Source organism: Chaetodon trifascialis, chromosome 16 (assembly GCF_039877785.1).
Source record: "Chaetodon trifascialis isolate fChaTrf1 chromosome 16, fChaTrf1.hap1, whole genome shotgun sequence".
Taxonomy (NCBI): Eukaryota; Metazoa; Chordata; class Actinopteri; order Chaetodontiformes; family Chaetodontidae; genus Chaetodon; species Chaetodon trifascialis.
This window is the reverse complement of record NC_092071.1, coordinates 468,517-493,853: the sequence shown is the minus strand read 5'-3', so window position 1 is coordinate 493,853 and position 25,337 is coordinate 468,517. Positions and strand designations below refer to the sequence as shown.

At 46.8% G+C, this 25,337-nt stretch overlaps 1 protein-coding gene and 3 non-coding genes across 5 annotated transcripts; 1 reads left to right on the top strand and 3 right to left on the bottom strand.

Moving 5' to 3' along the window:
• Positions 1–13,788: 13,788 nt before the first annotated feature.
• Positions 13,789–20,563, bottom strand: znf346 (zinc finger protein 346). Of its 2 annotated transcripts, XR_011603194.1 has the most exons (8): positions 20,428–20,563; positions 17,557–17,660; positions 17,095–17,190; positions 16,683–16,833; positions 16,346–16,588; positions 16,150–16,249; positions 14,873–16,037; positions 13,789–14,743 (listed from the first exon to the last, which is right to left on the bottom strand). XR_011603194.1 is itself a non-coding variant. In XM_070983774.1 (7 exons), the coding sequence occupies exons 1-7, from the start codon at positions 20,519–20,521 to the stop codon at positions 15,866–15,868; spliced, it is 960 nt and encodes a 319-aa protein (XP_070839875.1). In that variant the 5' UTR covers positions 20,522–20,563; the 3' UTR covers positions 13,794–15,865. The 2 variants fall into 2 exon arrangements, 1 of the variants encoding a protein (XP_070839875.1); XM_070983774.1 differs by having other exon boundaries at positions 13,794–16,037.
• A 4,132-nt stretch (positions 20,564–24,695) lies between these two features.
• On the bottom strand, positions 24,696–24,768 carry trnav-cac (transfer RNA valine (anticodon CAC)). Its single transcript has one exon. It is a non-coding gene; the product is annotated as a tRNA-Val (tRNA).
• Positions 24,769–24,956: 188 nt separating this feature from the next.
• On the top strand, positions 24,957–25,029 carry trnav-aac (transfer RNA valine (anticodon AAC)). The gene has a single exon. It is a non-coding gene; the product is annotated as a tRNA-Val (tRNA).
• Positions 25,030–25,227: 198 nt separating this feature from the next.
• trnav-cac (transfer RNA valine (anticodon CAC)) lies at positions 25,228–25,300 on the bottom strand. Its single transcript has one exon. It is a non-coding gene; the product is annotated as a tRNA-Val (tRNA).
• Between the last annotated feature and the right edge of the window lie 37 nt (positions 25,301–25,337).

The following is a 25,337-nucleotide window of genomic DNA, read 5'->3' as shown; positions in this document are numbered from 1 at the left end:
ACCGGTTTCCTCTCAGCTTCTACCAAACACGCTTTAACATTCTGGATCCTCTGCTGTTCCCTGAATGCAGCACCAACGCTGCAGCTTCCTCCTTCAACGTCGCGGCTCATGCTGAAACACAAGGCCGACATCCTGCTGTGAATAATGTGCTAATTAGATTTGGCCTGTGGTTGTTGCCGTAATCGAATCTATCCGGTGCTGCAGGGCCAGAGGCTGAAACCTGATCTGAAACCCAAAATATGCATTTGGACTGTTTCTCCAATCTGTTTCCTCTCAAGTCCTGGCGTATGTGTGTGTGTGTGTGTGTGTGCGTGTGTGTGTGTGTGCGTGCTGTATATATGTGTGTGTGTGTGTGTGTGTGTCTGTTCTTCACAGCACTTCCTGCTCTGCGTTTTTCTTTTCTTTCTTTTTTTCTGCTGATCTTGTTTCGCTCTTGTCTTCTCTGCTACGTCCGGTAGGCTAACCTGAGCTCAGTTCTACATTCATGCTGTGTTTGGACTTCCTCTCTATTATTCTTCAGACTGAGAGTCTGCAGCCATGCTAGCATGCTAGCAGCTCCGTGAGGCGCAGCGGTACTTTGAGCTAAATGCTAACATCAGCATGCTAACAGGCTCACAATGACAATGCTAACAGGTAAAATATTAGTTTTAGCATGCTAACATTTGCTAATTATCGCTAACAAACAGCAGAGGTTTTGTCTGAGATCAGAATTAAAAAAAGAGGAATTTCTAATTATCTTGAGATCCTTTAGATTTATTTTGAGACCTCTTGTGAGGCCCCGACCCCCAGTTTGAGACCCAGTGAAGAAGTTAAGAGGAACCAAGAAGAAGTGGTCGGATCGAAGCGAGTGGAGCAGCTTGGCAGTGGTTTGTCCTTGTCGCGTCCTCACTGCGTCCTCATGGTGTCCTCACTGCATCCTCACTGCGTCCTCACTGCATCCTCACTGCGTCCTCACTGCGTCCTCATGGTGTCCTCACTGCGTCCTCACTGTGTCCTCACTGCATCCTCACTGCGTCCTCACTGCGTCCTCACTGTGTCCTCACTGTGTCCTCACTGCATCCTCACTGCGTCCAGCTGACTGCTGATGATCCACCTGTTCCCTCCGCTCAGAGCTGCTTCCTGATCCGGATGTGGGAATGTGAGAATATGGATGAACCCACAAGGAAAACAAGCTTCTTTTTTTCCGTCGGAAGAGTCGGTCTGACTCTCCTCCGGATGGGTTTTGTGGTGGAATGTGGCAGAGCTGAAAGTTCGTCCCAGAACAAAGGATGTGCTCACTTCTCCTGTTTTTCTTGGCTTTGTGTTCTTGTGTTTTTGCTGTTAAATGTGGTTTTGGGCTTCGTGCTTGGTGGGCACAACCCCCACGACAGAAGAAAAACCAGAGCGGATAATTCCACCAACCAGCTTCTTTCCTCTGCAACCGTTAATACGACGGGAACAAATCTGTCTGACTTTCCTGAAAGACGCTGAAAACAGCTGAAGACACAAACAGACGGTCGGCTGCAGATGTTCACTCTTTAGTCTCATCTAATCTAATCTGGGCTCAGCGCACTATTCAAGACAGAGAGGGACAGAGGAGACAGAGATGGAGACAGACAGGGTGGTGTTACTGTTCTCCACACCAGGCTGGGGGAGGTGGTGGTGGGAGGAACACATTATGCAGAAAACCACTTCCAGAGGAAGAGAGTTTTAATGCTGACGGTGTTCCTGCAGAGGCTGTTATGCTAATGTGAACACCCCCCCACCCCACCCACATTTACCAGAGAGGGACATCCACAGTGGAGGACAGGAAATGTATCATGAAAACATACAGACAGAGACAGAGAGAGGAAGGGATGGATGGACAGACAGATGGATGAATGGACAGACGGATGGATGTTGGACAAACAGATGGATGGATGGATGGATGGATGGATGGATGGATGGATGGATGGATGGATGGATGGATGGACAGACAGATGGATGGATGAACGGATGGATGGATGACGGATGGATGGATGAATGGACAGATGGATGGATGGATGGACAGACGGATGGATCAATCGATGGACAGACGGATGGATGGATGGATGGACAGACGGATGGAGGGGTAATGGTGAGAGGAAGCACACAGGAAGCGAGCACGGCATGTTTTTTATCCCTCCAATGCCAACGCTGCTGCACTCTTCCCCCACCCTGACCTGTCTGGGGGGGTGACATCTTGTTTTCAGAGTGGATTGCATCCGCCCCCTCACCCCCCCACGCCACCTCTGCCCACACGCACACAAACACACTGACATTTCAGCAGCACACCAGATTTTACAGCTGGATGAAGAGCATCAATGGGAGCAGTGAGCGAGCGGCCAGACAATGGACGCGGCGTCCAGGCCGGCACGCCAACCCGGGATTTCCTGGCTTACACCGCCAAAAAAAAACAAGAAACTTGTCAGACCCTTCCGGCTGCACAATGAACAATCAAAGTCTTGTATGTTCCCTAAAAAAGGCGTGTTGGGTGACCTCACCATGCAGGGCGCCGGCGGTGGTGTCAGCTTCACGGTGCAGCTCTCAGGTGCTTTGTTTTTCACAGGAGTTACTGGAAGGGTCCTGCTGCCCCCCCCCCCCCCACGCCGGGGGCCTGGGCAGCCTGACACAACACGGCTTAAAAACGCAAACAGAGCCGAAATGAGCGGTGCCTTCAAACGCCAGCACCACCCCGACATCAAACGGTCTGAGCCTGACCCGTCCTCCCCTCCACTGTCGCATGAGCCGGCATGGAAGCTGTCAGGCCTCGTTAACGGAGAGACGCCCACCGCCAGCCTGTCTGCCGTCTCTGCCGTCCCCACCGTCTGACCGCCTGACTGTCTGTCTGTCTGTCTGCCATTTTTGATCAATCAGCTGATCAGAGCAGCAGACGCCCACAGACTGGACCAACATGGACGCAGTCTGTCCTGTTTAAGACAGTCTGTCCGACAGTTGTTGAGACGGTTGGTGGTCAGGACGCTCCACAGGCTCAGACGTGACTCCTTTAGACAAAGACACTGACTGCTCCTGCCCTCACCTCTCCTGATCTCCTGAGGAGCTGAGCATCAGGGACTCCCTCATCCTTCCTGCCCTCCCTCCCATCATCCTTCACTTCCTGCTCCTCCTGGCAGGGGGACTTAAGCCTCTTACCGACAGGCTTCAGGGGATCTGAGGTGTCCACAGACTCTTTCAAATGGATGGATTCCACATGTGGCAGAAGACACCAAAGTCTCTACAAAATCTCTCAGATTTTCTGACAAATAAAACGTAAACACTTTAAAACTATGTTGTTTTCACACTTCTCAGATCACACCACAGGAAACGGAAAAGCAGCGACACACACTCGACCCTCCCCGGGGACGGTAAAGACAGCAGCTTCCTCCTGTCGGAGGATAAGACGGCCTGACAGGTGGCTCAGTCTCACCTGGGCAGGTGAAACCTCTCCATCAGAGAGTAACAGAGGCAGACACACAGAAGCTCGAGTCTGGAGGACAAGTGATTAAAAGGAAGCTGTGAAGGACATTCAGTCCGTCCCTCCGGCTCATTTCAGAGCTGTCAAATATCTCAACGAAGACACGGGATGCTGAACTTTTCTTTTCTACGTTTACAGAGACTATTATTTTAGAGCCGAACAAGAAGACAAGATGAGTTCAACTCGTTTCTCAGGAAGTTTTCTGTCGAGTCCATCAGACAGCGCAGGCGAGTGCTGCTTCCTACAGCCAATGAGATTCTGACAAGGAAATGCTGCTTCAGAGTGTAATTTACAGCAAATCAAGGAATTCAATGCAAATATAAATACATTTAAAAATCAGTAAATATTCATTTGTGTGTGTTCAAAAGCCTCTCCTGCTTTGAGTCATGCTTTAACCTTCTGTACGTCTACTGACAACTTCGCGCAGACCTCGCTGAGTTTTCACGCTGTTCAGTGTGCTGCAGCTAATCGGCTAATTAGCATTCTGACAGAAAATGAGAAGCAGAAAAAAATCATTTTCATTTCAGTTGGACTTTAGAATCAGTAACACAACAAAGTGAAAATGTGTCCGAAGAATGAACAGAAAAATCACTTCAGTCTGCAGATTTATGTTTCCAGCAGAAGCGAGCAGCGAACACAACAAACAATGACTACTGATGAAGGTGGTGCTGGTTATGGATGAAGATTTGGTCTGGTGACGGGTGCCAACCAGAATGGCTTTCGGATTTGGAACTGTTGAGTTGGAGGAAGTTGTGCTCCATACCGTTATCTCCTCCAGACAGGTGGTGAGATTTGACGGGGATGACTGTGGAGGTGAGGTTGCAGCTGTGGCATTTACGTAGAGCTGTGTGTCATCGACATAGCAGTGGACGAACCTTTGAGACGGCTGATGATTTATCCAATGGGAGTGAGGTAGAGGATGAAGAGGATGGGGCCAAGGACTGACCCCTGGGGGACACTGCAAGTGACTGTGTGTGGATTTGATTTGGAGTGGCCCCCGAAGAACTCTGAAGACCACTGAAGAACTCTGAAGAACTCTGTAGACCTCTGAAGAACTCTGAAGAACTCTGAAGACCTCTGAAGAACTCTGAAGACCTCTGAAGACCTCTGAAGAACTCTGAAGACCTCTGAAGACCTCTGAAGAACTCTGAAGACCTCTGAAGACCTCTGAAGAACTCTGAAGACCTCTGAAGACCTCTGAAGAACTCTGAAGACCACTGAAGAACTCTGAAGAACTCTGAAGACCTCTGAAGAACTCTGAAGACCACTGAAGACCTCTGAAGAACTCTGAAGACCTCTGAAGAACTCTGAAGACCACTGAAGACCTCTGAAAAACTCTGAAGACCTCTGAAGAACTCTGGATCAGACAGTTTATTTCACATCCAGTGTAGTTTGAGTCACCTGATGAAGGTCAGTTCAGTCTTCTCTCTTGGAGCTCCGTGTTTGGTCTCCTCCACCTCCTGACGAAACATTCCGCCCGTGAAGTTTGAGCCCTCTCAGTATCTGTACTTGTCAGGTGAACAAAGTGAAGTCAACAATATTATGGGCTTAGTTATTTTCTGCTCTTTAATCTGTTTCCTGCTGTTCAACCCCGCTGTTACACTTCATCATCTGCACTGACACTACTGACACTACTGATACTACTGGTACTACTGACACTACTGACACTACTGATACTACTGGTACTACTGACACTACTGATACTACTGATACTATTGGTACTACTGACACTACTGACACTACTGATACTACTGATACTACTGGTACTACTGATACTACTGATACTATTGGTACTACTGACACTACTGATACTATTGGTACTACTGACACTACTGATACTATTGGTACTACTGACACTACTGATACTACTGATACTATTGGTACTACTGACACTACTGACACTACTGATACTACTGATACTATTGGTACTACTGACACTACTGACACTACTGATACTACTGATACTATTGGTACTACTGATACTATTGGTACTACTGACACTACTGATACTATTGGTACTACTGACACTACTGATACTACTGATACTACTGATACTATTGGTACTACTGACACTACTGATACTACTGATACTACTGATACTATTGGTACTACTGATACTATTGGTACTACTGACACTACTGATACTATTGGTACTACTGACACTACTGATACTACTGATACTACTGATACTATTGGTACTACTGATACTATTGGTACTACTGATACTACTGATACTATTGGTACTACTGACACTACTGACACTACTGATACTACTGATACTATTGGTACTACTGATACTATTGGTACTACTGACACTATTGGTACTATTGGTACTACTGACACTACTGATACTACTGATACTATTGGTACTACTGACACTACTGACACTACTGATACTATTGGTACTACTGACACTACTGATACTATTGGTACTACTGACACTACTGATACTACTGATACTATTGGTACTACTGACACTACTGACACTACTGATACTACTGATACTATTGGTACTACTGATACTATTGGTACTACTGACACTACTGATACTACTGATACTATTGGTACTACTGACACTACTGACACTACTGATACTACTGATACTATTGGTACTACTGATACTATTGGTACTACTGACACTACTGATACTATTGGTACTACTGACACTACTGATACTATTGGTACTACTGACATCACTGATACTATTGGTACTACTGACACTACTGACACTACTGATACTACTGATACTATTGGTACTACTGATACTACTGGTACTACTGACACTACTGACACTACTGATACTACTGATACTATTGGTACTACTGATACTATTGATACTATTGATACTACTGATACTACTGATACTATTGGTACTACTGATACTATTGGTACTACTGACACTACTGATACTATTGGTACTACTGACACTACTGATACTACTGATACTACTGATACTATTGGTACTACTGATACTATTGGTACTACTGACACTACTGATACTATTGGTACTACTGACACTACTGATACTACTGATACTACTGATACTATTGGTACTACTGATACTATTGGTACTACTGATACTACTGATACTATTGGTACTACTGACACTACTGACACTACTGATACTACTGATACTATTGGTACTACTGATACTATTGGTACTACTGACACTATTGGTACTATTGGTACTACTGACACTACTGATACTACTGATACTATTGGTACTACTGACACTACTGACACTACTGATACTATTGGTACTACTGACACTACTGATACTATTGGTACTACTGACACTACTGATACTACTGATACTATTGGTACTACTGACACTACTGACACTACTGATACTACTGATACTATTGGTACTACTGATACTATTGGTACTACTGACACTACTGATACTACTGATACTATTGGTACTACTGACACTACTGACACTACTGATACTACTGATACTATTGGTACTACTGATACTATTGGTACTACTGACACTACTGATACTATTGGTACTACTGACACTACTGATACTATTGGTACTACTGACATCACTGATACTATTGGTACTACTGACACTACTGACACTACTGATACTACTGATACTATTGGTACTACTGATACTACTGGTACTACTGACACTACTGACACTACTGATACTACTGATACTATTGGTACTACTGATACTATTGATACTATTGATACTACTGATACTATTGGTACTATTGGTACTACTGACACTACTGACACTACTGATACTATTGGTACTACTGACACTACTGGTACTATTAATACTACTGATACTACTGGTACTACTGATACTATTGATACTACTGATACTACTGGTACTATTAATACTACTGGTACTACTGGTACTATTAATACTACTGATACTACTGGTACTATTAATACTACTGATACTACTGGTACTATTGATACTGCTGATACTATTGATACTACTGATACTATTGATACTACTGATACTACTGATATTATTGATACTATTGATACTACTGATACTACTGATATTATTGATACTATTGATACTACTGATACTACTGATACTATTGATACTACTGATACTACTGATACTACTGATACTATTGATACTACTGATACTACTGATATTATTGATACTATTGATACTACTGATACTACCGATATTATTGATACTATTGATACTACTGATACTACCGATATTATTGATACTATTGATACTACTGATACTACTGATACTACTGATACTACTGATATTATTGATACTATTGATACTACTGATACTACTGATATTATTGATACTATTGATACTACTGATACTACTGATACTATTGATACTACTGATACTACTGATACTATTGATACTACTGATACTATTGATACTACTGATACTACTGATATTATTGATACTATTGATACTACTGATACTACTGATATTATTGATACTATTGATACTACTGATACTACTGATACTACTGATACTATTGATACTATTGATACTACTGATACTACTGATACTACTGATACTATTGATACTACTGATACTATTGATACTACTGATACTACTGATACTACTGATACTATTGGTGCTGATATTGATTGATGCGCTGCAGTGCAGACGGTTGTCTTTCCTAAAGCACACATGCTGCTGACGTTCGCCCCCCGCCTGCAGACACTCTCACTGTGCTGCAGGCCGCCGCTCGCTCAGCTTCGATCTGCTCCACCTTGGATCAAGGCCTGGGGGGGGCGAGCGGCGCTCATGTGTTTCCACAGGGGATTCCTCCGCCTGGGAAAGTGCAATAGGTTAGAATATCAATGAGACGTGCCTGAGAGCGTAACCGCTCACCTGTTGTCTGACTGGGCTTTGGCTGTGAGCTCTGCGGTGGGGAGGGCGAGCCGGCTTCCTGCCCTCCGTCTGCGCCGCGCCTCCCAGCAAACGCTCCGACAAAGGATGAATCATGGAGACGCCGAACAGCCGAGCCCAGTTCTGTAAGAGGAGAGGCTCGTTCTCATAAAGACGACCATCACACAGTGAACAGCAGCAGCATCCACCCGCTCCACAAACTGCTCATTTATTTCAGATCCAGACACGAGTCCCAGAACATCGAGGACACCAGGTTCCTCTTCCTGCCGCCGTCGAGTCTGTGCATTTCTTCACATCCTATCAGAATCATTCCTGTCACATTATTCAGGTATTGATTAACTGTCAGAGCTGAGCTGTCGTCACCTGTTCCATCACAGCCTGATCGGCCTCCGGTCGCTCAGGAAGATCAATCTTCTTTAGAGCAAACCGATAAGAACAACCACACAATACTGCAGAGCGGAAACAGTTGATCAATTAGTTGATCAGGCATAAATGTGGTCTGAATCTGGTTTGATTGTAAACTGAGAATATTTAAAACAGTTGAAACAGTCAATTGAAGATGTCATGGTGTACTTTAGTAAATGATGAAGGACATTTTTCTTCACAGAAATAAACTTAAGTCACAACGTTTCTCCTAAAATGAGCTGAAAGTTTCTTCATTCTGGACCTTCAGAGGATAAAACTGCTTCCTGTGGACAAAAAGTGAAGAGCTTTAACATCTGGTAACATCAATCAATGACAGCACGTTAGCGTTGGTCATCAACAGCTGGACAGACGTTAAGAAGTGACCGATTGTCCCTGAACGCCTCGCAGGTCTCTGAGCGGTCCTGAGGAACCTGAACAAACCGGAAACATTCAGCTGATCCAGCTGTTTTCTCCTGCTCTGCCCTCCCTCCCCCTCTGTGTCTGTCCCCCACACCCCCACAGATCGAGTGTCCAGGGCTGGGGGGGGGGGGGTTAACAGGTGTCCGACTGTCCCAGCAGCCTGTTAGTTGGTCTGCTACAGGTTTCACCTCATGCTCCCAGCTGCTCTGTCACACACACACACACACACACACACACACACACACACACACACACACACACACACACCACCAGTTGTCCATCTGTCACAAGAATTAGAAGTAATCCATCGGAATTTTCAGATGTCATGGAAGGAGGTGTGTGTGTGTGTGTGTGTGTGTGTGTGTGTGTGTGTGTGTGTGTGTGTGTGTGTGTGTGTGTGCTTTCACTTGTAACCTGAGCACTCAGCCACCTGCAGCAGAGGCTGAGAAACACAGAAAAAGATGACAAACTCTCTCTCTCTCTCTCACACACACACACACACACACACACACACACACACACACACACACACACACACACACACACACACACACACACACACAAATGCACACACCTGCAGACGATGAGCGCACAGACAGAACGACACACGTCATGTGGGTGTTTCCTACCTGAACACCTGTCAGTGACAGTGCTGACTGATGGCTGATGGGACATGGACCTGTTGCATGCTGGGAAGTGAGCTGATGACTGATGGCTGCTCTGTACACCAGTTTTGATTGGATGTTTCCTCCCTGCAGAGCTCCTCACACCAGCAGCAGCAGAAAGAGAGAAAACAGATTCCAGATCAGTCAGCAGCTGCTGCTTCAGAAAAGCTCGGAGACCAGAAAGGTTGTACGTCATGAAGAAGAAGAAGAAGAAGAAGAAGGACGTTCCTGCTGTCATCAGCCCATTTTTTATGTTAACAACCAAAAATGATTGATTGATGAGGACGTTGACAGAAGTCGCCTCTCAAAGACGACATGTAACATGACAACTGATGTGGAGTCTGTCTGTGTCTCCTGATGTCTCCAGTCCAGTATTGTTTCTCTTTTAGCTCTGTGTTTGGTCTCCTCCACCTTCAGGAGTCAGCTGTCAGACAACCAGCCAGTCCTCTTCTGAAAACATCTTCATCATCTCACTCTGGTGCTCTGAGCCATAACAGCTCCTCACTGCCGACAGTGAAAGAGGAAACAGGAAACGTTTATTACTGCAGCTTTAACTTTCGGAGCGCGATTAGCTGCTGCTCACGCCGTGAATGGGGACTGAGGTGCGTTCAACGACCACCACTTCACTCAGAACGAGCTGAACAAGTCAGTGATTCACTCCATAAGAACTCATCTCTGTGAGGCTTTGGTCAGTGGTGGAGAGCACTATTTTTTACAGTGTGCAGCTCAGCCACCTGTGCCTCCATGTAAGGAGGAGGAGGAGGAGGAAGAAGAGGGGGAGGGGGAGGCTGTTTTGTTCCTCGGTCAAACACAGCGATGTCTTGGCCTCCAGATGTCTCCATTTCAGGACAACAATCCCCCTGAACGCTGTTGCTTAGTGTTTGCTTTCGTGTTGTCTCTCTTTTCTGTCCTGATTCTGTCTCACGTTGTCTCTCTGTCTGTCTCCTCTGGTCTCTGCCTCTGTCTCTCTGTTGACTCTAAAACCATCAGCTTCACTAATAAACTATTAAACAAACGGTTCGACACGATAAACAGTCACATGCAGCAATATTTGATATTTAAACAGCACCGGCGACACATGAACGCCTCACGTCACCTGTCAGCACACAAACAGCACACTTCATGCAAAATACACAACAGGGCGCTTCATCACGTCATACAAACAACCATCAGCTGATGAGTCGTCACGGAAACACAAGAGAAACATAAAAACACGCGGCGAGTCGAATTTCACCAAGATGAGACATGTGAGACGAGAAGAGGCTGATTAAATGAAAGTTTAATTATCGCTCAGCGGATATTAGATGATGTCACTGAACTGACATCAGGACGCTGATACTGCACAAACACATCAGGGACTGAGGTAAAAAGTCACCTGTTACAGCATCGTTTCAGTGTTTCAGGTGTTTTATTCTTCAGCTGGACTGAGCCTCAGCACAGGTGAGCTACCTGCAGCTCTGAATCATCCATCCATCCATTTTCTATGCTGCTTATCCCTTTCAGGGTCGCGGGGGGGCTGGAGCCTATCTCGGCTGTCAACGGGCGAGAGGCGGGGTACACCCTGGACCGAGCCGATCGCAGGGCACATACACACACCATACACACTCACACCTAGGGGCAACTTAGAGTCACCAATCAACCTAATGAGCATGTTTTTGGTCTGTGGGAGGAAGCCGGAGAGAAGCCACGCATGCACGGGAAGAACATGCAAACTTCACACAGAAAGGCCCGACCCGGGAATCGAACCTGCGACCTTCTTGCTGTGAGGCACGCGCACTACCTGCTGCGCCACCATGCAGCCCGCTCTGAATCATATCATCGATTATTATAGGCTGTAATTGTGACCTCAAATGCTTTAAGGCAGCAGCTAGGTGGCGCTGCGGCTCATCAGCAGCATAAATCCAGAGCAGTGGAATCAGGACTAATCCCTGAGCTGATTGGCTGCATGCTTCCCGTCATGTGACGGTGTCGTCATCAGTGCGACTGACAGAAGAACAGGAAGTGAACTTTTGTCATGACAAACGACAGCGAACATCAGCTGCTGTGGCGACGTGAACACGCTAAGCTGGCTAGCTTCCACTACTAGCCTCATTAGCTAGCTTGACATAGCAGCTTGAGAGCAGAATCCTGAAGGTGTCAGACACCTTAAAGCACTACAATCAATAACTGTATTAGTAACGGTAGCAAACTCTTCCTCTGGCTAACTCTTCCTGTTGGTAGCTAACTCTTCCTGTAGCTAACTCTTCCTGTAGCTAACTCTTCCTGTCGGTAGCTAACTCTTCCTGTAGCTAACTCTTCCTGTCGGTAGCTAACTCTTCCTGTTGCTAACTCTTCCTGTCGGTAGCTAACTCTTCCTGTAGCTAACTCTTCCTGTAGCTAACTCTTCCTGTCGGTAGCTAACTCTTCCTGTAGCTAACTCTTCCTGTCGGTAGCTAACTCTTCCTGTCGGTAGCTAACTTTTCCTGTAGCTAACTCTTCCTGTCGGTAGCTAACTCTTCCTGTAGCTAACTCTTCCTGTCAGTTGGTAACGCTGCAGGTCTCTGAAGGGACCATTTCAAGCTTGTTTGTTTGTTTGTTTGTGAGGTTTTCTGACAGTCTGTCACAAATCAAAGTCTGTCCTGTAGCTCAGGCTGTAAGAGGAGGGCTCAGGACATCAAAGGTTGTGAGTTCAATTCTTAGGTGGCACGGTGGCACAAATGGTAACACTGTTGCCTCACAGCTAGAAGGTCCTGGTTCGAATCCCACTGTGGGCGCTGTGGCGTGTCCTCCACCATGCCTTCAGTGCCTGCTGCTCGAGGAAAAGGGCCTTCCTGTGTGGAGTTTGCATGTTCTCCGTGTGCTCACCCGGGGTTTCCTCCTTTAAAAATACCCCCACTAAAAACATGCAAGAAGACCACCACCTGACCAATGGTAAGAAACAGGAACTGGTCCCCGTACGCCGCCATCCGCTGGCAGCCCACCGCTCCTGGTCTGCCATTGAGCAAGGATGACCAGGATGGGATAAATGTGGAGAAAATAATTTCACAGAAGCATGTTGTGTGTGCAGTAATTAATAAAGTGAAATCTTAATCTTAAATAACACGTAAACTGGACATTTTTTGTCAAACTACATATAAATAATATCACACAAACTAATCGCTGCCAACAAGACGTCACTGAGGGAAAGCAAAGTGTTTTTCTGTCGTTTGTTGGTTTTTCCAGTTGTGACTTCTTGTATTTGAGTCTACTGACGGAACAAGGAGACATCTGTCAATCAAGGCAAACCTGGCCTGTAACACACCTGAGCGAGCCTCCACAGGTCGGTGATCCTCCTACAGGTGACACACGGCTGGTTTTTCTGAGCTCGTTGCTGACAGGTCGAATGAGGAAAAAGCCCCTGAAGTCTGAACCCTGAACAGGCGCCAGAAACCCTGAGCTGATCCAGCAGAGTCAGAGCGCCCCCCTGTGGATGCAGGGGTGGGAGGTGGGTTCAGCGTCCTCACCCAGGCTCAGTCTGCGGTTGGTTAACCGTCAGTTTCTTCTTGTTTTCTCTTTATAAGCAAATCATTTCGAGACCGTTCAACAAAGTGCACCCACACACTTGTTGAGGGTCTGATTCCAAACCGACGCTCATTCATCTGACGCTCTAACAGCTCTCAGACCTTCTCACAATATTTGGAGCTGGAAAACACAGATTTGCTCCCATTCAGCCACGAGGCTGCTGGCGAGGACCACCGACGGCTCGGCTCACGGTGGGTGTTCCACTTGGTCCCGGAGGTGGTCGGCGGGGTGGAGGTCTGGACTTAGTTTATAGAGCGGCCGCACACAACACAAACACAAGCAAAACGACACGCGAAGCACCACGTTTGACAAAACTTCAGTCCTTCTGGGCCGTCGTCGCTCGTCCGGGGTTAAACGTCACACATGGAGATGGTGAATAGAAGAAACAGACTCACCTGAGGGATGGAACACGTCACCTGACGACCCAGCAGCTCTTAAAACTTTATTTAATGCACATCTGCATTTTCTGTCAGTTATACACAACTGAGACTGAAAGAAACTAAACCACAGAACATCGAGCACACAAACAGAAAACAAGCGTTTGTCTTTTTCACCTGAACGTCACGATGCGTTCAAGGCCTTGTCCTATAAAACCTTCAACATGAAAACGTGAACCGTCATCTCCTGTGAGGACTAAAAAATGTTATTCTGCTAACATTGACATCACTTCCTAGTTTGACATCAGTGGAAAAGCTCTGCGTTACGTACCGTCTGTGGACAGTAATCAGAGTTCAGCCTCGTTTCAGGGCGAAAGCTTTTGAAATCCTTCAATAAACTCAGCAAATAACACAAAAGTACAAAACAAGCTTCTACTTTGATGAAGCGGCAGCTGATAAATCCACTGCAGATCCTTTCAGCTCCTCCACTTTAAAACGTGACATCAGCTTCAACAGATGGAGGATCTGATTGGCTCTCTGTGATCCATAACCTTCCACCATCGCCTGATAATCAGTAACATTCTGATCAATCGATCGATCGATCGAAGTGTGCGTCCTCAGAGAAATCAAACGTTCAGCAGCTCGTCGTCGCTCGGTGTGCAGGTAAAGCGGCTGCAGATCACCTGACAGGTAAGAACCTTCACTCTGATCACATGACCTCCAGTTAAACCCAATTTAAAGGGACAGTTCAGGCTTCCTGAAGCGGGTTCAGGTGTTTGTTCAGTGTCTCACCTGCAGCATTCGGCCCTTTGTGGACAGGTGTTACTGTCAGGTGCGCCGAAGCTCAGGAAAGTCCTGCTGTGACGCGCAGCAGCATTGCGTTCATCATTTTCGGCGCCGTCAGGCAGCCTTTTCCTCTGGCACTACGCTTTCCCGGCCGTACGACTCACCTCTTCCTCCACATGCCGCTCGCCGCAGGTCAGCTGTTGGCTCAGACGTTTGGCGTCTGTGGAAGACAGAAAATTCAAACGTGAAGTTTGTGTCGCCGCTGGTGAAACGGCGCTCTGTGCAGACCGGAGACCTTCCACAGCGAACAGGCAGACAGGAAGCTGCAGGTCTGCTCCTGGTTTGTTACCTGAAGGTCGAGTCCAGCAGCTCTTCACGGTCCTCCACAGAGGAACGATGGCGGCGGCTCGCTGACGTCTGTTTCCAGAGCTGGTTAAGGCCAAAATCAACAGAACATGGAGAAATCTACACGAGACACAGAACAACAGCAACCGTCCCAGAAACCTTCTCAGACATCCAGTTTGACCTTAGGCTCGACCTTCTGACACAAACAGCTGATCTGCGGCAGAATACGGCGAGCGGCACGAGGAGGAGCGCTGGAGGAGGGTCTACGTTTCAGAAGATGAGGTCCAGAGGAAAGAGGGAGGATTTCAAAGATGGCGGACAGCTGATGCGGATTCATGTTGGAGGATTAAACTGGTTTTTGTGCAGCATGTCGTTAACATTCTGCGCTGATGAAGGAGGACAGCCGAGGAGAACGCCATCAAACCCACTCTGAAATGCCAAACTGTCCCTTTACCTCAGATTTAGGACTCGAGCAAACAAACATCAGCAGCATCCCTGCGTGAAAGACTCAGTTCAGGATCTGGACTGTCCCACAGTGTCCTACACTGAGAGCACAGACCTCAGGTCAGATCTGACGGAGCAGCAGCATCTGGACAAACGTCCGGCTGATCCTCGCTGACCCAGAGTCAGTTTTTCAGTCTGTGACAGAAGCAGGAAGCAGCTGAACCTTCATCCTGACTGACAAATGTGCAAATGAAGCTTTTCTTATGGGAGGAGAAAACAAACAAACAAACAAACAAACAAACAAGCAAACAAACAGATTCTTTTCCTTTTTTGACCTAAACTGATAAAATACCACGCTGGGCTGTTCCAGGTCCAGGTCCAGGTCCAGGTCCAGGTCCAGGTCCAGGTCCAGGTCCAGGTCCAGGTCCAGGTCCAGGTCCAGGTCCGGGGAAACCTACTGACGGAGTTCTGACGGTGATGTGTTAAAGGGGCTGGTTGTTGTGTCTCGTTCCAAGTCCTGACTGAAGCCTCTGCAGTCCGTCCCAGTCCAGCCTCAGGTGAACTGGTACTCCGTGTCCTCGGGAGCGTACTGGTTCTCTCCGGCTGTGTACTGGTCCACGCCCGGGGCGTACTGGTCGTCTGCTGCTGTGTACTGGTTGTCTCCGCTGTACGATTGTTCCGCTGGCTCTTGGTTCTCTGCTGTGTTCAGACCCGATTTCTTCACTCTGACAACAAAAAGACATTTCAGATCATTTCTGGTTTTTGACCGCTGAGGTCAAAACAGAAGAACTGATACCATGAAGACTTTGAAACCAGCTCAGGGACGTGCTGACTTACTGGTTCTTGTGTTTGGCCCCGCTGATGTGAGACTGGTACTGCTCCACAGAGTTGAGCTCGATGCTGCAGACGGTGCAGGGGTAGCCCTTCAGCGTGGAGGCTGTGGGCACAGAGAACAGGAGGAGTTTCAGACCGAGTCGGTGGTATCTGTCTGTAAAGGAGTGAGTGCGGCAGCAGCTCCGGCTGCGTGGACGACCTGGCGCTGTGGACGGGCCATACGTCTCCATCAGTTTCAGCTTGGTCATCTGTTTTCGGTGCTTCTTGCCCACGTAGTGCTGCTGGGCCATCAGCGGGTTGTTGAAGGACGCCTGGCAGATGGAGCAGAAGCGGTCGGGGTTGTTGTTGTTGCTGTTGTTGTTTCCCGTTGACGGCGCGCTGCTCGATTCGTCCGCAGGTTTCTTCTTCGGCTGAGCTGCCGCCGGAGTCTGAGAAGCTACGGCTGAAGAGGAGACACGGCAGAACACTCAGAACCATCGACCGAGACGTGACAATAACAAAGAACAACAACATGGAAGGATGAGGCTGAAACAGACCTGGACTCTGAGCACCGACGTTCTTCAGCCTCAGGTTCTTGGCGTGAACTTTGCCCTGATAGTGTGACTCGGCCACCACAGGAGACGAGAAGGTCATGTTACAGACGAGACACACCTTCAACCGGCTGGCATCCCCGTTATTACAGTCCCACTGACAACGACATGAGCAACAGACAGTCAGTCACCCGTGGCTGTTCTCCATCTGTTCTCTGTCTGTGCTGTCTGCTCTGTCTGTTCTCCGTCTGTTCTCTGTCTGTTCTGTCTGTTCTCCGTCTGTTTTCTGGCTGTTCTCTTCTCTATCTGTTCTCTGTCTGTTCTATCTGTTCTCCATCTGTTCTGTCTGTTCTATCTGTTCTCCGTCTGTTCCGCCTGTCCTCCGGCTGGTCGGTGTCTCAGGGTTCAGGTTACTCACGCTGGACGTGGAGGACGCCTTGAGCTTCTTGAGCTCGGGCTCCTTGTCGCTCTGCATGGTCAGGTAACGCCGCACCTTGTTGGCGTGTTTCTTGCTCTGCAGAGACAAAGTGGCGTTAATCAGAGGGCGGACATCGAGGCGCCGCAGCAGCCGCTTCCTCTGAGTACCTGCTGAAAGGATCTTTACCTCAGCCTGAGCTTCACTTCGTCCCTCTGACGCTAACAAATACAAAGACGTCGCTATAAATGGAATATCTTTGTGATTCTGAATATGCCTGCAAACATTTCACGGATCAAACGTTGAATAATCAAAACAAAGAAAAATTTTCAATCAGCACTAACATGAAAAATGGTTTCCAGCTGCTACTCAGACGAAGAGCTTTGCTTTCTGCCTCATGTTCATGGTCATGCGGCTCGTGTCGTGAGCGTGGTCGCACTGAGTGACGTCTGTGGGCTCACTGACCTGATAATGAGTCAACTTCTGAGACTCAGAAATCAGGACAGCGCTGCAGACTTTACACTGAGAGTCAGAAAACAGGTCGCTGTGCTCCTTTATCATCTTATTTACTGCAGGGAGGGAGAGAGAAACAGCAGGTCTGAAATCAGGTTACACCTTCTGGGAATGTGATTAAAACACAACACATACAAATATGAATCTGTGGCAACAGTTCAAACAATAATCCTGCTGGAGATCGACAGTGTTCGACAGCGCTGCCTGAGCGAGGAACGACGTGAACTGATCTGTGAGCAGCTGATCTGTGAGCAGCTGATCTGTGAGCAGCTGATCTGTGAACAGCTGACCTGTCAGCAGCTGATCCGTGAACAGCTGATCTGTGAGTAGCTGATCTGTGAGCAGCTGATCCGTGAGCAGCTGATCTGTGAGCAGCTGATCTGTGAGCAGCTGATCTGTGAACAGCTGACCTGTCAGCAGCTGATCCGTGAACAGCTGATCTGTGAGCAGCTGATCCGTGAACAGCTGATCTGTGAGTAGCTGATCTGTGAGCAGCTGACCTGTGAGCAGCTGATCCGTGAACAGCTGATCTGAGAACAGCTGATCCGTGAACAGCTGATATGTGAGCAGCTGATCTGAGAACAGCTGATCCGTGAACAGCTGATATGTGAGCAGCTGATCTGTGAACAGCTGATCTAAGAAAGCCACGCTGGCAGACAGAAGCAGGACCATCAGTCTGAGCTTCACGTATGATTCAGTCATGACTGACGCGCGGCGACGTGATGTCTCTCAGCAGACATGGACGTCTCTGGCTTCATGTGCGTGCTGAAGCTTCAGCGTTTTAAGGCGGTTTGTTTCCAGGTGTTCAGATACTAACACGGCATCTGGACAGAGACCGCCACGCTGCTGCTGGACGAGGCGTCTCGTCTGCAGGACGCTGTGTTCCAGTTCAGATGTTAAGATGAAGACAGGAGACAATCGTCTCTACAGCTTTTATGCTTCCTGACATGTCTCATTTTTAATCGACTGGGCTTTAGGTTTCTCTGTGAAGCACTTCGGTCAACACCTGCTGCTTTTAAACACGGCCTACAAACGCATGTCATAACGTCTCTACTGTAACATGGACACGTCAAACAGCTGTGGGACAGATCTGCTTACATCATCTCAGACCAGTACTGACTAGTAGTGATGGTCGTACCGCGCCGACGTTTCGGAGCGTGTCGACAAACCCCGGAAGTGTTTAGTGTAGCGCGTATCGATGCTCATGTCGTTCAGGACGAGTGACGTCACTGATGACGCTGGAAGCCTCCTCGTTCAGGAACTGGTTTGACTGTCGGCGCCATGTATGAACACATATATACACATATATACCGTAGTGATCCGCTCACACTTGGTGGGTTAATGTTGGCGGTTTGTTGGTTTGTGTGACACAGAGTATCTGATCTCTCCAATAAAATAAGTCCACTGCCAGAAACATTATTACATGTTTTATGTTTGTTTGCAATGTTCTATATTTTTCACTGTCTGTTCTTTTAATCCGAGCTGAAGTGTTTGTTTGTGCTAAAGAGCTGGGCTACAACACCAGCTCATTCATGCTGAGGCATTTCTGTGCTTTGCATGAAAATATTGAGGGGAATGTGACTTATTTAGTTTCTGAGTAAAAATGAATGAAATCCTTAAGTTGCGCATCAGATTCACTGGCCCTTACCTTTTAAACACACAGCAACAGGTTGAAAACAACTGTTCCCCTGTCTTTATGAGTTATTCACACGTTGACCAAATGATTTACTGATGAACATTTAACAAGTAATATTAGATACCATTTTAGTCACGTTACATACCCACAATACACTAAACCATCTAAATGTTATTTATATAAATGACGAATACCTGAACGATACCTGAATGGCATTTATTAAGATGAACTGATTTCTTTGTCTTGGCAGTCATTCCCATGATGCACTGCTGCAGGACAGTCTTGAGTGCATTATAAATTGATGAAATTACAATTACTTATAATTTATAGGTTCTGCTCCGAAGAGTCGGCACGGTACAACCCATCACCACCTATAATATATCTATAACACATCTGTTTAACAGTCTTTGACCAGCGGGGGGGGGGGTGGGGTTGGGGGGGGGGGCATGAATGATACTTCGATAAATTAACCTTTTTGTGAACCTTTCGGCTTCAAGACTTCATCGCCACTACAAACTGTCATTTCAGTTAACAGGTGACTGTCAGCTGACTGTCAGGACAGTTTGTGGCAGACTGTCTCGGTCAATGTGTGAATAACAAGCCAGCAGGTGACATCAGAGGCATCCATGATTCATTCCTGCCTCACAGCTTCAGGTGAGGGAAGAAAACTGTCAAACCACCGTCCAACACACTGTCGCGTTTCCCCGGCTGCGTGATGTTTGTGACCTGCTTCACATCAGCAGTACACACATCAGCACAGAGCAGTCCATCCACGAGCTCCGCAGCAGCGCGTGCTGTGCCGTCCATGTGTGAACGTTACTAACGCGGCAAACACAGCAGGATGCCAGCTGAGAGCATCAGTCCGTGGCCTGACGCGCGCGGCGGCCCCGCAGCCTCCTCTGGTCGGCGGGCAGAGGCATCCACTCACAAACAGGCTGAAGCAACAGCGGGTGCAGACATGCTCTCATCGACCTTGGAGCCGAATCGGCTACAGCTAGCTTAGCTTAGCTTATCTTAGCGTAGTTCAGCAAACCCGCTGCCCTCACACTGCAATGCCGGCTAACATTAGCTTAGGAGCTAACGGCAACAGTGGCATTCTAAGCGTCATTAGCCCACACTGTGGCTTCGTGCACTGCCGCAGCGTGCTTTTAAAATAAGCGCTGAGTTAGTAAAGAAACAGGCCGTACCCTCCGCCAGCCCCGAAGGTAAGTACGGAAAATCCTCGCTCTGCATCGCGACGGCCATAATTTCCATTACAATCAGCGGCGTCCTAGTACGCATGCGCTCCAGACAGGCTGACTGGTGGAAGATGCTCGATGACAGCTGCTGAACGTTTCCGGTCACACAAGGCGGGATTAACGTCGGGTCCCGCCCGCTACCATTACGTTACCGTGCTTTATTCAGTGCAGGTGGGAATTTTGACAGCTACGATGTTTCTGAAGTTTTTAACTTTCTCGTTTCGAACATTTAGTGTTATAGATTTCATCAACTGCTCTTTGGCTCGTCATAGTTTCAAGACAAATGATTCCTAATTTCATTTTGATCAGTATAAATTAAGATAAAGAGATTATTCAAAAGATCATACAATTCTACACATACACATAAATATTGAGGCAACCCTGCAGTGACACAGTCATGTTCTATGGTGTTATGTTAATGTGATGTTTGTGATGTCCGACTGTCTGTGAACGTGTTCAATAGGGAGGTATGTGGTTGGATGAGAGAGCGAGGGGGCGGGTGTGTGCCGTGTGTATGTGTTGAGGGATGCGGAGATACGTGAGGCTGATGAAGAGTGCAGGGTTAGTTACAGACTGCTGTCGCAGACATTGTTTCTTCTTTTGGCCGACAACAACTGTCCTCTATTAAAGCGAAGCTTAATTAAAGCAAAGCTTTGTAACCAACGCTCTCGTCTTTGCATTCGTCCGGACGGACGCTACAATATATTTCGACATCTTTACAATCTCTTGTCTTTGCTGTGGGACGAGAGCCACGTAATAAAAAGCTGCGGACACTGACTGAAGTCTGTCCACACTCTGAAGAAGCAGCTCGGAGTCCTGAGGTGGCCGGATGGTCCAAAACTGGTAAAGACTTTGAGCGTTGACACTGTCACAGTGTCTCTGCAGACCTGCCACTGGATGGAGACAAACAGCCTTAATTCTCCACGGACATCTGGTCGAGGAGGAGGAATTGCAAGTGTCTTTAAAAGCCACTTCAAATGTAAACAAATATCGCTGTCATCGGCTCCCGCCAGCTTTGAATTAAGCCTGTTTGAGCTGGGATGTCCTCACACGGTGCTGTGTGCTGTCCTCTATCGACCTCCAAAATACAACAGGGATTTTATAACTGACTTTTCTGCGTTCCTGGCTGATATCATGCCGAAATATGACAGAGTTTTGATCGCTGGTGACTGCAATATTCATGTGTGCTGCCCGGAAAACCCCCTGGCGAGGGATTTCTTAAATCTCATTGACTCTTTTAATCTCGTACAATCTGTATTGGGCCCTACACATGTACAGGGACACACACTTGATCTTGTTTTGTCATTTGGTTTGCCTGTCTATAATCTGGAAGTCTGTGAAGCGTATTTCTCTGATCATATGCCTGTACTTTTTGAAGCCGCAGTGTGTTTTAACTCTGTTAAACCTCCCGCTGCTGTTCGCAGCTGCCGGGTTATTAACCCTTCCACTGCCGCTCACTTCTCGTCTGCTTTCAGTCAGATCTGCGCCACTACTGATCCTGGACACCTTGACACAGAGGCTCTTTGCTCTCAGTTTTTTCACTCTTGCCAGTCTGCCATCGACTCTGCCGCCCCATTAAAGAGCAGGCAGCGTAAAGTTAAACCTGAGCCGTGGTTGAATGAAACAACCCGCAGTGTCAGACAGGAGTGTCGCAGAGCTGAGAGTAAATGGAAAAAAGATAAACTAGAGGTGTCTTTTCAAATATTGAGGGATTGTTGGCGTCGTTATCAATCCTCTGTGAAAGAGGCAAAAAGGAAATATTTTTCTGACATTATTGTCTCTAACTGTCACAAACCTCGTGTGTTGTTCAAAGTAATCAACTCTACCCTGAATGCATCACAGACTGTGGGGGCTGAGCCCTCTTCCCCTGTGTGTGAAAACTTTCTGCGATTTTTTATTCATAAAGTCTCTTCTACCAGAGCACTTATTTCACCTTCAGCCTCTGACCCCTCAGTGTTTCTCCCCTGTTCTGCTGTCTTTGACTCATTTGAGCCTGTGACCCTGACGTTTGTGCAAGAGATTGTGGGGGGTTTAAAACCATCGGGTTCGCCAAATGATCCTGTTCCTCCTCAACTTTTTAAAGAGGTTTTCCCCACTCTCGGGCCTTACTTACTCAGTATTATTAACAGCAGTCTGTCATCAGGGGTGGTTCCTGTTCAGTTTAAACATGCAGTTGTGCAGCCACTGATTAAAAAACCTGGACTGGATCCCACTGTTATGGCTAACTTTAGGCCCATTTCCAAACTGCCTTTCGTATCAAAGATCTTAGAGAAGATTGTCTATTCTCAGCTTTTTGACTTTTTTAATGACCACAACATTCTTGAAATTTTCCAATCTGGTTTTAAAACATTGCACAGCACAGAATCAGCACTCTTAAGGGTTTTTAATGACATCTTTTTAGCTACTGGTTCTGGTCACTCAGTTATTCTTGTCCTTTTAGATTTAACTGCTGCTTTCGACACAGTGGACCATGATATCCTAATTGCTCGCCTGGAGCAGTGGGTGGGCATCAGGGGTCAGGCGCTGGCTTGGTTCAGGTCCTACCTATCACACCGGTCATTCTGTGTCGGCCTTGGTGACTCTGTGTCCTCCACTGCTCCTCTCTCTTGCGGGGTTCCACAAGGCTCAGTGTTGGGCCCACTTTTATTTTCTTTATACCTTCTTCCACTTGGGTCCATTCTCAGGAAGCACGGCATTTTATTTCATTGTTATGCGGATGACAGCCAGATTTATGTCCCCCTTAAAAAGACTGACTCTTCTGCACTTAAGCCACTTCTAAATTGTCTGGATGACGTCAAAGCTTGGATGGCTCGAAACTTTTTAAATTTTAATGAGAACAAGACGGAAGTGATTGTCTTTGGTGGCACTTCCGTGACCTCCCCAGTCGACCTGGGTTCCCTGGCGCAGTTCGCCAAACCCACTGTTAATAATCTGGGGGTAAAAGTGGACGCGGAACTAAAGTTCGACAGCCAGATTAAAGCTGTGGTAAAAACCAGCTTCTTCCAGCTAAGACAACTTGCTAAAATTAAACCCTTTCTGCACAGACAGCACTTTGAAACAGTAATACATGCCTTTGTAACCACTCGGCTTGATTACTGCAATGCACTTTACATGGGGGTCAGCGGGTCCTCCATTGCACGTCTGCAACTGGTGCAGAATGCAGCTGCACGTCTCTTAACTGGCACTCGAAAGTCTGAGCACATTACACCGATTTTAGCTTCACTTCACTGGCTACCCGTCCATTTTAGAATTCATTTTAAAATTCTTTTATTTGCTTTTAAAGCCCAAAATGGCCTTGCCCCAGTGTACCTCTCTGAGCTTCTGCACCCTTACGCACCTACTCGATCCCTCAGGTCAGCTGACCAGCTGCTCCTGAGGGTTCCCAAAACAAGGCGGAAGCTCAGAGGGGACCGAGCGTTTGCTACTGCCGCCCCTAAGCTTTGGAATGAACTGCCGCTGCACATCAGGCAGTCCTCTTCCGTGGCCACTTTTAAATCTCTTCTTAAAACGCACCTCTTTTCCTTGGCTTTTAACACCACCTAGACTGTTTATTTTATGTGCACAGGTTTTTTACCCTTTATTTATTATGTTTTCTGTTTCAATGTCTATTTTATTGTTTATTTTATTGTTGGGTTTTTTTGTTTGTTTGTTTGTTTGTTTGTTTTTTAATGTACAGCACTTTGGAAACCTTGAGTTTATTTAAACTGTGCTTTATAAATAAAGATGGATTGGATTGGATTGGATTGGATTGGATTGGATTGGATTAAAGCAGCACGTCTCCACACAGAAGCTGCTTTTCTCTCACCACAGCAAGGCGATCATTGATCATTGATCACTGATCACTGTCATTGATTCTAAACGCAGTCTCACCTGCAGCATCGACCCTTCTCTTTCAGATCTACCTGCCGTTTTTTACACACTTTAATCACTCCATTTACCGTCTCTTCCACTGTCCTGCTGAGGTATGTTCATGCGTTTTTACGTGAGTCTTTACCGAGCTGCCATCACTTCCTGTGGTATTATAAAAATATCGTTTCTTGTCCAGGAGGGAAATTTAATCAGAGATTGTAGACAAATTGTGGAAACAGTTAATCTCTTAGGAGAACATGGCCTGAATAAAACATAACAACCATAATTCATCGTTAATCCAGTCCAAACAAAACCAGACGACAATGAACCCACGAAGGTTCAGAAACATGTCTGCTCATATCAAAATGTGTTTCCGCCCGGTTTCGAACCGGGGACCTTTCGCGTGTGAGGCGAACGTGATAACCACTACACTACGGAAACTACAGGAGAGGGTATCGTACGTTTGATTATCTACTGTCTGTCCGTGAAAGGCGACCGTTTGTCTGCCCTTCGGGACATTGCCTTTAGTCTTTTTCTTTTATTTACGGGGACGTAAACCGCGTGCTGGATATGTCGTAAACAGTCCAGTCTATCACCTATAAAAAAGGTATCGCATCCTTCTCCACTCAGTTTCCGTAGTGTAGTGGTTATCACGTTCGCCTAACACGCGAAAGGTCCCCGGTTCGAAACCGGGCGGAAACACATTTTGATATAAGCAGACATGTTTCTGAACCTTCATTGAGTTTTTTTTAAACCCCCTTTTTACGTAAAACGTTTGTGATGTTTTTTTTTCTTTAACTCAGTTAAATACAATTAATACGTTTCCGTCTCTGTTGTTGCTGTCCATCATTCACATTCATGTTTCATTCATGTCGAACTCGTCGCTTAAGTTTAGTTAAATGTTTCCGCCCGGTTTCGAACCGGGGACCTTTCGCGTGTGAGGCGAACGTGATAACCACTACACTACGGAAACCCGTGCGCAATAATGGCAGTAAACGTCAACAAATCGA